Source organism: Lissotriton vulgaris, chromosome 3_2 (genome assembly GCF_964263255.1).
Source record: "Lissotriton vulgaris chromosome 3_2, aLisVul1.2, whole genome shotgun sequence".
NCBI lineage: Eukaryota > Metazoa > Chordata > Amphibia > Caudata > Salamandridae > Lissotriton > Lissotriton vulgaris.
This window is the reverse complement of record NC_141690.1, coordinates 182,881,345-182,893,635: the sequence shown is the minus strand read 5'-3', so window position 1 is coordinate 182,893,635 and position 12,291 is coordinate 182,881,345. Positions and strand designations below refer to the sequence as shown.

The 12,291-nt window shown below is 44.0% G+C and overlaps 1 protein-coding gene across 1 annotated transcript in view; it reads right to left on the bottom strand.

The window, feature by feature from the left end:
* SLC75A1 (solute carrier family 75 member 1) overlaps nucleotides 1-12,291 on the bottom strand; it is a 156,064-nt gene that overhangs the window by 81,613 nt on the left and 62,160 nt on the right. The window contains exon 4 of the mRNA XM_086964162.1: nucleotides 10,398-10,501. Within this exon, the coding sequence (XP_086820288.1) occupies nucleotides 10,398-10,501 (104 nt within the window). The remainder of the gene's footprint in view (nucleotides 1-10,397; nucleotides 10,502-12,291) is intronic.

Below are 12,291 nucleotides of genomic sequence, written 5' to 3'. Positions count from 1 at the left end.
CATCACCAGTACTACCAGTAATACCACCATCAGTACTACCAGTACTACTACCACCAGTACTACCACTACCAGTACCACCACCATCACCAGTACTACCAGTAATACCACCATCAGTACTACCAGTACTACCACCACCAGTACTACCACTACTACAGCCACCAGTACTACCACTACCACCACCAACAGTACTACCACCACCACCAGTACTACCAGTACCAGTACTACCACAACCAGTACCACTACCACCACCAGTACTACCAGGACCAGTACCACCACCACCAGTACTACCACTACCAGTATTACGGGCAGCAGTACCACCACCACCAATGCTACTGCTACCAGTACCACCACCATCAGTACCACCACTACCAGTACTACCACCAGCAGTACTACCACCAACAGTAGTACCACTACTACCACTACCAGTACCATCACCACCAGTACTACCAGTACCACCACCAGTACTACCACTACCACCACCACCAGTACTACCACTACCAGTACCACCACCATCATCAGTACTACCAGGAATACCACCATCAGTACTACCAGTACTACTACCACCAGTACCACCACCATCACCAGTACTACCAGTAATACCACCATCAGTACTACCAGTACTACCACCACCAGTACTACCACTACTACAGCCACCAGTACTACCACTACCACCACCAACAGTACTACCACCACCACCAGTACTACCAGTACCAGTACTACCACAACCATTACCACTACCACCACCAGTACTACCACCACCAGTACCACCACCACCAGTACTACCACTACCAGTATTACGGGCAGCAGTACCACCACCACCAATGCTACTGCTACCAGTACCACCACCACCAGTACTCCCCCTACCAGTACCACCACCACCAGTACCACCACTACCATTACAACCACCCCCAGTACTACCACCAACAGTACTACCACTACCAATACCACCACCTCCAGTACTACCACTACTACCACTACCAGTACCACCACCAACAGTACTACCAGTACCACCACCAGTACTACCAGTACCGCCACCACCAGTTCTACCACTACCACCACCACCAGTACTACCACTACCAGTACCACCACCATCACCAGTACCACCACCATCAGTACTACCAGTACTACCACCACCAGTACTACCACTACTACAGCCACCAGTACTACCACTACTACAGCCACCAGTACTACCACTACCACCACCAACAGTACTACCACCACCACCAGTACTACCAATACCATTACTACCATAATCGGTACCACTACCACCACCAGTACTACCACCACCAGTACCACCACCACCAGTACTACCACTACCAGTATTACGGGCAGCAGTACCACCACCACCAATGCTACTGCTACCAGTACCACCACCACCAGTACTCCCGCTACCAGTAGCACCACCACCAGTACTACCACCACCAGTACTACCACCACCACAAGCAGTTCAAACTTCACTCATACATACATCAAACAGGTACAGCACAAGCAGTTCAAGCTTCACTCACACATACATCAAACAGGTACAGCACAAGCAGCAGTGCAAGCTTCACGCATACATACATCAAACAGGTACATCACAAGCAGGTCAAGCTTCACTCATACATACATCAAACAGGTACAGCACAAGCAGGTCAAGCTTCACTCATACATACATCAAACAGGTACAGCACAAGCAGCAGTGCAAGCTTCACTCATACATACATCAAACAGGTACAGCACATGCAGCAGTGCAACCTTCGCTCATACATACATCAAACAGGTACAGCACAAGCAGTTCAAGCTTCAGTCATACAAACATCAAACAGGTACAGCACAAGCAGCAGTGCAAGCTTCACTCATACATACATCAAACAGGTACAGCACAAGCAGCAGTGCAGGCTTCACTCATACATAAATTAAACAGGTACAACGCAAGCAGCAGTGCAAGCTTCACTCATACATACATCAAACAGGTACAGCACAAGCAGCAGTGCAAGCTTCACTTATACATACATCAAACAGGTACAGCACAAGCAGCAGTGCAAGCTTCACTCAGACATACATCAAACAGGTACAGCACAAGCAGCAGTGCAGGCTTCACTCATACATAAATTAAACGGGTACAACACAAGCAGCAGTGCAAGCTTCATTCATACATACATCAAACAGGTACAGCACAGGTACAGCACAAGCAGCTGTGCAAGCTTCACTCATACATACATCAAACAGGTACAGCACAAGCAGCAGTGCAAGCTTCACTCAGACATATATCACACAGGTACAGCACAAGCAGCAGTGCAAGCTTCACTCATACATACATCAAACAGGTACAGCACAAGCAGCAGTGCAAGCTTCACTCATACATACATCAAACAGGCACAGCACAAGAAGCAGTTCAAGCTGCACTCATACATACGTACATCGATCGAACAGGTACAGCATAAGCAGCAGTGCAATCTTCACTCATACATACATCAAACAGGTACAGCACAGGTACAGCACAAGCAGCAGTGCAAGCTTCACTCATACATACATCAAACAGGTACAGCACAGGTACAGCACAAGCATCAGTGCAATCTTCACTCATACATACATCAAACAGGTACAGCACAAGCAGCAGTGCAAGCTTCACTCATACATACATCAAACAGGTACAGCACAAGCAGCAGTGCAAGCTTCACTCATAGAAACATCAAACAGGTACAGCACAAGCAGCAGTGCAAGCTTCACTCATACATACATCAAACAGGTACAGCACAGGTACAGCACAAGCAGCAGTGCAAGCTTCACTCATACATACATCAAACAGGTACAGCACAGGTACAGCACAAGCAGCAGTGCAATCTTCACTCATACATACATCAAACAGGTACAGCACAAGCAGCAGTGCAAGCTTCACTCACACATACATCAAACAGAGACAGCACAAGCAGTTCAAGCTTCACTCATACATACATCAAACAGGTACAGCACAAGCAGCAGTGCAAGCTTCACTCATAGAAACATCAAACAGGTACAGCACAAGCAGCAGTGCAAGCTTCACTCATACATACATCAAACAGGGACAGCACAAGCAGTTCAAGCTTCACTCCTACATACATAAAACAGGTACAGCACAAGTAGCAGTGCAAGCTTCACTCATACATACATCAAACAGGTACAGCACAAGCAGCAGTGCAAGCTTCACTCATAGATACATCAAACACGTACAGCACAAGCAGCAGTGCAATCTTCACTCATACATACATCAAACAGGTACAGCACAGGTACAGCACAAGCAGCTGTGCAAGCTTCACTCATACATACATCAAACAGGTACAGCACAAGCAGCAGTGCAATCTTCACTCATACATACATCAAACAGGTACAGCACAAGCAGCAGTGCAAGCTTCACTCATATATACATCAAACAGGTACAGCACAAGCAGCAGTGCAAGCTTCACTCATAGATACATCAAACAGGTACAGCACAAGCAGTTCAAGCTTCACTCATACATACATCAAACAGGTACAGCACAAGCAGCAGTGCCTTTTTAAAGGCTCCACTGACAGGTGGTGGTGTGTGTAGACCATGGTGAAAGGGTGTACTGACAGTAGAAAATGCTTGTCGTTAATGTAGAAATAGAGCTCTCTCTAACAGCTTCTCTGATTCATTATTTGACATATTTAGCTGTTGGTGAAAAGGGGGGTGCCAGAGTAAAAGGCTCCACTCCAAAGGATAGAGCACTACAAGTGCGAGAGACAAAACATGTCTCATAATGTTTTTTTGAAAGGTGATTACAAATATCCTTCATATGTGTGAATGTGGTCTAAGTTATCTTCATTTACGTTTGCAGTATAGAAGTTACAAGCATCACATAATTTGAAACATTACATTTCCTATTAAACAAAAACTTTGAAGGAACTTCTGTTTTAGAGAGTATGCTGCTGTTTTTTTTTTTTTTTTATCCTTGCCTTAGTCGGAGAACAAAGCATCCAATCGATTGGGCCCCTCTCTTTCAAGCATGAGGGAAGCGTAGGAATGTGACACTACTGTGAGAAGATGAGATGAGAAGTGATTAACACTAAACAGATGTTCCCTTCAGTTTTATGAGGGCAGGAGGGCTTTGGTTTCTGTCAACATACTTTCGTCTCTGCACAAACAACAAACACCACCAGGCGTACAACACCATCTGTGCACGCTTTTACTAACTACACACAAACCAGCCGTCAGTGCACCCTTCCACAGGGCACACACACCTCCAGCTGGCAGTGCAGTACTTTACCAAGCACACACACCACCAGCCATCAGTGCACAATTTCTACAGGCAGTCACGGCCATCAGTACATGCATCAATTGTTAACGCATCCACAATTAAGTATTGTAGCAATTTCAGTATGGTACACTTTAGTTTTAAACATATTCATGTAAAAGCACAGCATGCCACCATTGCTACAATTCCAATCTAACACACATAAATCCACTACACACCACATTAACACACTCCATAACACTTAGCAAAAATACATTACCATTTAAAATGCCATTAGCTCGAACTCAAATAAATCCAAGCCCGATTGCATTTCTAATGCTTGTTTTCTATTTGGGTCCCCCTCATTGGGACTCAGGGGGAAAGGGTATCCCTACCCTGCCCCCTTATATAGGTATGTTTTTTAAATTTGGTTTGATGGACTATCGTGAGAGTCCGTCGAACCAAACCGTCCGGATATATAAATATTTTTGTACCTTCATTTCTCAAAAACTACTGAACGGATTTACACCAAATCCTATAAAGCGCAATCTGCGGCGCAAGATCTAGCTTCCTGACAAATTTGGTGAAATTCTGTTAAGCAGTTTTTGCTGTAGCGCATAACGAAGACTCTGGAAAATGCATTGGAATTTTGCATTTTGGGATTACCCTTTTTTTCCTCGTCCTCACTTGACGGATCACTATGAAGCTTTCCATGAACAAACTTTTTCAAAACACAACTTTTTGGGGAAAGTTTTATGGAGATTTGTCAAACTGTGCCAAAGTTATTAGCATAAAAACACATTTCCTATGGGAATGCTGACCTAACTATAACTACCCAGTGGGGGCCACCAATGGGTAATAAAATTTGTCAGAAAGTAAGGTTTTGGCCAGAAAGCATGCTTTTGTGAATTGGTGCAAATCTGTTCAGTAGTTTATTTGAGAAATTAAGGTTTAGATTTTATAATTATCTAGAGATGCAGGGGTTTCGTGGATCCGACAGATCGCGAGACAAGATCTGAAAGACTGCCACCACATCAACAACGATGTTGTGGTAGCAATCTCAGGACTGACTCAACTCCTCAGAACAAGCATATGCAATGCAATCAGTCTCGCATTTGGTGCCTTATATGCATTTAGTTATGCAGCACATAAGCCTGGGTGCTGAAACCTCTACTGTTCCTTAACATGGAGGGAAAGTAAGCACCAAACTCCGTGACATGCCAGATTCTGGTATTTTACGGACCTCTGCTGGTTGTTTTCTATCAAGAAAGTTAAATAGAGGCAGTTGCCAAAAAAAGAAAAAAGAAAGTCCCTCAGCAGAAAGCAATTCTGGTATTTTACTGACCTCTACTGGTCGTTTTCTATCAAGACAGTTAAATAGAAGCAATTGCCAGGAAAAGAAAAAAAAGAAAGTCCCTCACCAGAAAGCAATTCTGGTACTCTACTGACTTCTACTGGTCGTTTTCTACCAAGACAGTTAAACAGGGCAGTTGAACAGAAAAAAAAAAGTCCCTAAGCGGAAGCAGACAAGTCCTAGGGCTGATCTCCAGATCCCATAAAGTACATATGTTATGTTATGTTATGGGGTATTTGTAGAGCGCACGGCTACTCCACGAAGAGTCCAGGCACTGTCTTGACCCCAAGACAGAGCATATGAGAGACCTAGCAGCAAGACAGCTCGTCTACTGTTGGAAGAGCCAGGTTTTTAAGGATTGCCTAAAGCAGAGTATAATACTAAAGTATATTCAAGAGGTCTTGAATGCTCGACCTAAAAAGGATAAAAAAAAGATATAAGGATATACAGATACTCTGCCCCCCCCTAGGCCTGGTAGAGGGGTCTCAAGGTTCACACCCTTGCCATGCACTGCTTAAGACCTCACATAGCACTCATTACATGTTCTATTAGACCATCGACATCATTGCAACATATGAAATTACATGAGTTATAGTTCCTTAATGGCACGTGTTATAGTTACTTGAGATAACTATAATTGGTGAATTTCAGTGGATTCGTTTGTTTAAACGTTATGTTTTAAATGACATTTTCACCTAACTTTAGTGTCCCTCTAACCTTTGTTTTTTTCAATGTATTTCAAGGTTTTGTTAATGCAAAGAAAGATGTTATTACTATATTGAACTATAAAGTCACTTTAATATTTGTCTGCCTTCAGTGAATATATATGTGTGTAAGTATATATATATATATATATGTAATAAAGAGCCAAAAAGTAAGTGGAAATGCTTGTTTATGGTAATACTTCACAAAGAATGACCAAACCATCAAACCAACTGTCAAAATCAGATGTTCATCCACCATACACACGCTGGGGACACGCACATGCACAAACAGGGTAGAAAGAGAAAGGAAACTGGGAGAGGGATAAAACGTATAATGAATTAAGACTTACACATTTATAGATACTACATCTTCTCCCAAATACAAAAATTAGAAACAAATTAGCCAAAACATAGTCTTTGAATCTCAAGGGTGGAGCGGTCTTTCTTCTAGAATGACTTCCACAAGATGTGGTTTTGTGCTTGAGTACTACCTTTGCCAGGCACATTGCTGTCCAAGACAGGCACATAAGAGACTAAAGCACTGAAGGATTCTCTTATGGAGGAACTAACTGCAGATGCAGAAGGTTTGACTAACACCATAAAAGAACCATTCCACTTTTGACCAGTTTCCAACAAAGGTACTGTGCTCTTTCTTTCAATCACATGCAGAGGATCGCTATACTTTCTTTCAAGAGGTTTGCCAAATGCATACTCAGTCCTTACTTGGTCCTCTTCTTGAACACACTCATTATTTCACACATCCTCCCTCGTTTCATACAAACTAAAACTCTTGCATCAGCATTATTTCTTTTGCCAAACTTGTTGACCCATCTCTCTCACACTTTGGACCACAAGGGTTGCAATTTGGTGATGGCTAGTCTGCCTCAAAGGAGCTTGAAACGGGTTTTACCTGTTGTGTTGTGTGGTGCGATAAGACCACAATCCTGTCCCTAGTGCAGCTACTATGTGAACATGTAATTTAAAGGCCAACTGAATAGTTTGCTTAGTAATCCAATTGGCTCTTTCTACATGTCCATTACTCTGAGGGTGGTAAAGGGTTGATTTTGTATGTTTGCAGCTAGAATTTCAAGAAATGTGGTAATTTCATGGATTGTGAATATCACCCTATTCGTGCTGGAATACTTTGCAACAAAATATTTGATTGAGGAAATCAGCCAACCTGGGGAAAAAAGGTACCACAATCCACTTAAGTAATCGATTAATATTCTAGTAGTGCACATTTTAAGAGGTACTTAACCCATGGGTCCAATGAAGTCAATGCACAGTTTCATCCATGGACCATTCTGGCCATGGTACGGATGTCATGGGACATTTGCAGGTCTCAATGGTTTTGTCAGCAAGTATGCACAGCGCACACCTCCGAACATGCATTTCTACAAGGTGGCGGAAAGGGCTTGGCGTGCTAAGTACGACCCTGCTGCCAGACTTGAATACAAAGCCTTGGTTAAAATCTATCATCGAGACATTCTCCTTGAGAAGAAAAACTACTTTGCGAGGAGGATTGATGATGCCTCGAACTCCTGCAAAGAGATCTTTACAATTGTCAGGGAATTTATTGCCCCTCGGTCTAATGTAAGTCAGTCTGCCCCTACTAAGACCTGGGCATCGGATCTGGCACTTTTCTTTACTACTAAGATTAAGTTAATTCAGGATTCATTTCCTCCTCGGCCGGTTGTTGCCTCTTTGGGTCCTGAGGCTAGTCCCGCTTCATCGGTGCTTCTAGGCCCAGTCCTGTCAGATTTTCCGCCTCTCTCAACTGCCTCGTCATTGTCGCTTCTGGCCAATCTTAAATCTGGCTCGCCACTTGATCCATTTCCGGCCAAATTTCTGGCGAAAATGGCAGAAGTGGTAAATCCGTTGGTCAACCCCCTCCTGAATCTTTCCCTAAGTCAGGGTGATGTCCCATCGGCGTGGAAACAGGCCATGGTAATTCCCCTTATTAAGAAGCCTGGTCTGGCCCCTGAGGTCTTAGCCAATTATAGACCTATTTCTTTGCTTCCTGCACTGGCTAAGACCCTGGAGAAGCACGTTCATAACGTTCTCTCCAATTTTTTGGAATCACACGACCTGTTACATTCCACCCAATCGGCCTTTCGCCCCAATCTTAGCACGGAGACAGCGCTTTTGGAGGTCTCCGAGGCTATCAAGGAGACGTTGGACATGGGTGGCAGAGCCATGCTTATTATGCTGGACTTGTCGGCGGCCTTCGACACCATCCCCCATGAAGATCTGTTGGCCAGACTCTATGAGATCGGTCTGAGGGGGACGGTGTTCAGCTGGTTTACTTCCTTCCTGGCTGGCCGTCGACAAACGGTCTGGGCCTCCTCTAGCTCTGCTGAGATGCCGCCATTGGGAGTCGGAGTCCCTCAGGGCTCGGTACTGAGCCCGACTCTTTTTAACATCTTTATGACCCCTCTGGCGGCTCTGGCCGAGTCTTTCGGGGCCCAGATCGTATCCTACGCAGATGACACCCAGCTGCTTTTTACCTGCCGGAAAGGAGAGGATTTTGACAGAGAGAGCATCCGTGAGTGCCTGAGTGCTGTTTTTAAATGGCTCCAACTGAACAGCCTCAAGTGCAACTCTGACAAATCAGAGGTGCTTTTCTTCGGCTGTCAATCCGATCCAGACTGGCGGGTATGGTGGCCGGCTGATATGTCTCCTCCTGGGCGATCGTCTCAGCTCGCTAAGAACCTGGGGATTAAGATAGACAACGGTCTGACTCTAAGATCACAGGTCCTGGCCCTTACAGGCACTTGTTTTGGTCTGCTCCGTATGCTTCGGAAGTTCTTCCCTCTGCTCTCCGAGGACCGGTACAGGCCTTGATTGGCTCACGTTTGGATTATTCAAACGTCTTATATCTTGGCCTGCCGGAATATCTCCTGCAACGTATGCAGGTGGTACAGAATGCGGCAGCGCGTGCCATTTTTGGCCTGCATAGGCGAACCAGAGTCTCTGGCTTATTGCAATCACTTCACTGGCTGCCTATTCGCCAGAGGATAGTTTTTAAAGCCTTAACGCTCGCTCATAAGGCCTTCTATGCAACAGGGGCGAAATACCTGCAGAAGAGGTTTTTTGCCTATTGCCCTCTCCGATCGTTGAGGTCTGAGTCTCTGTTCCTGGCCACTGTTCCTCGTGTGAGGAAGACACGCATGGGAGGTCGCTCCTTTAGGCTCCGGGCCCCTCAACTCTGGAACTCTCTGCCCCTGACTCTTCGTAGCACTTCCAATCTGCTGGCTTTTAGGAAGGGCCTGAAAACCTGGCTCTTTACCTCTTAGATCTCTGCCCTACTGACCTCTTTTTAGCTGTTTGTTGTGTTTAGCGTTTTCAGATTGTCAATAAAGCGCCGGGACACTCATTTGAGTAGCCGTGCGCTATAAAAGACATAAAATAACATAACAGAACATCAAAATCCATAACTTGCCACTAATTGGGCATGCATTTGTTTTAGAACGAGTCATACTTCCCTGCCCCTCATGAGATAGGTTGATACTTCGCTCTTTAAGAGTATTTGGGTATATTAAGACGCCTCCCCGGAACAACACTTCATTCTCTAAAGAGAGTTTATTTCTCACTTCCCAAAAAGGTTAGAGACTAGAAGCTGGAAGCATAGAAGCTAGCCAGAGAGACTAAAAAGGCTATCCTGTATCGGAGGGACAAACACAAGATTGACAAGCTTGCACACAAATAAAAAGTAGGCAAGTGTGAGTGACAGTAAAGCCAACAACAGTAATCAATGGGCAGGCTGCAAGCCCCTATATGTACCCGGTAAGCCCACAACATGTCTTTCACAACCAGACTGCTTGTTCTGTCAGGAGTAGGCTCGACCTTAAAATGAGCAACAAAACCCCTAGAGTTCACATTTTATTCTGTAAAATCTTTTATTTTTTATATAATTACATTAGTTTGGCTTGCATGACGGGCAAGAGAGAGAGAAGACTTCACTGTAGTACTATTGAACATTGTCTTTCCTTCCTGTCCCAGATGGTTCACAATAATGCATGCATGAAGACTCAGTTGCCAGCAAGCCACCTCAGCTCGGAGACTGTGAGAAGGTTTTAGAATTAAAATTCAGAATTGGATTAGTGAAGGATTCATAACACTTACCACAGTCATCATCAAGACACGTCTCCTTCCATAGTAATCCGAGGCAGCGCCCGTCAGAGGAGAGGAGTAAAATTGCAAGATGGAAAAGAGGGAGCCAATCAAACCTGAAACAGAAGCATCATTACACTCAATGAGGGGTTCTCTTAGACACTCTTCAAAATGCATCAAAACAAATGGTACAACAGAAACCTATTCTGGCCTAGATGCTCCACCAAAGTAAGTGGCAGGGATTTTTCTGATGACATGTGCATGTGACACACCAAGGAGGCCTAATCGTATGATAAATGTGAGTATGCTAATTATTAGAAGGCTAAACTATTATGCTACTTTAGCCTTTGGTTTTTTTTTTTGTGACTTGCTAAGGATTTTTAACATATAGTAAGATCTTATTGCCATACCTAACTATAATGTCACTTTAACCTTTGTTTTGTTCCCATTGAACTTCAGGGTTTTTTTGTATTCACCTAACTTCCTCACTAAGCATACCTTTTGACCGAGCGCAACAGGGAGTTGGACAAGGAGCCTGCCGCCAACCCCCTGTCCCCAATCGCCGCAGGCAGTTAATACACAGTTGCTGGTGAACCCCCAACACCCATCTCAACATTTAGTTTTTTTGCAGTGCCACGATACTCCAGCAGGACCATACAGGAGTACCAGGTAGAAGGAAAGAAAGCAAAGGGGAGCCCTGGTATATCGTAAAGAAAAGGTGGATGTCGAGGTTGTGCTGGGATCTTCGCTCATATACCTACTTTTTTATGTCTGATATTTGCAATGTGCAGAATTCCAAGTAGCACAGGTTTGCCTTGGTCAGTCTCCGGCCAGCTGGTGTGTGCAGCAAGTTGAGTGAGTTTCAAGGGCAAACTTTCAGCAACCAGAACTCAATTGAATAGATTTGTTTTATTTTGCTGGCATGAAGATCTGTTATTGAATGTCATGACCTCTCTTTATAGTTCTTGTTGGATGCTCAGTAGGTCCAGAGAGTAGGAGTGCATTATTGCCAGTCCCTGACAACTTCTTTAACACTCTTAGCCTCTTCGAATATTTGTGTCTATTTAATGTTGATTAGATTTTAGGGTTCATTTTACATTTTGTATGTAGTGTATTAGGTTGTTATGTTCATGTCGTTATTGGTGGTTTCGTTATTTGTATATCTGCCTTCAAACTTCTTTCGGTTTGCATTTTTCACACTTTATAATAATAAAGTAAACTAAGCTATGGGTGTGTAGGCAGGCACAGTCTACGTCTTTTCTTGGTTCTTGATGATAATCATTCTGGCAAGCATCAGGCAAAAGACAAGGTAATTTTAAAGTGTAGAAAAGAGTCCAATAGAGCTTACGGTGACTGTTGTAGGGGTCACTTAGTACAGTTCTGTGCCTATGTCGGTATAGGAAGTAAGCAGAGCATTTATGTAGGTCTGAGTTTTATGTAAAAACCAGTTCCAACATGGGAGTCATCCTGATGAAAAATCAATGCGCCTCACCCCACGTGGGCTTTAGTTTTGGGTGCATTGGAGGGAATATTAATGGTACTCTAACAATTATGTCATATTTTGCAGTCTGTATGCGCTCTCTTGCAACAGTGCCTGCAATTTGTTTTTATGTGCTAATTACATGAAGTTTGCAATTTAATTGGGTTTTTTTTTTTTTTTTTTTGTCCTCATAACCACCGTGTAGACCAGTGCCAAAAAGGAATCAACGAAGAATAACTGACTCAGTTAGAACTGGTGGGGATACATATCTTGAAGGCCCTCTATCCCACAGTCTTCCACCGTAATCCAAAGAGGCACTAGATCTTAGTTTGCCATCTCACAGCAGATATCGGAGGTAGTATTGGCAGCCATATAGGAGTAGCAGCTGTACCAATGGTGCTAAACACAAAGATCACCTTAGGAGAT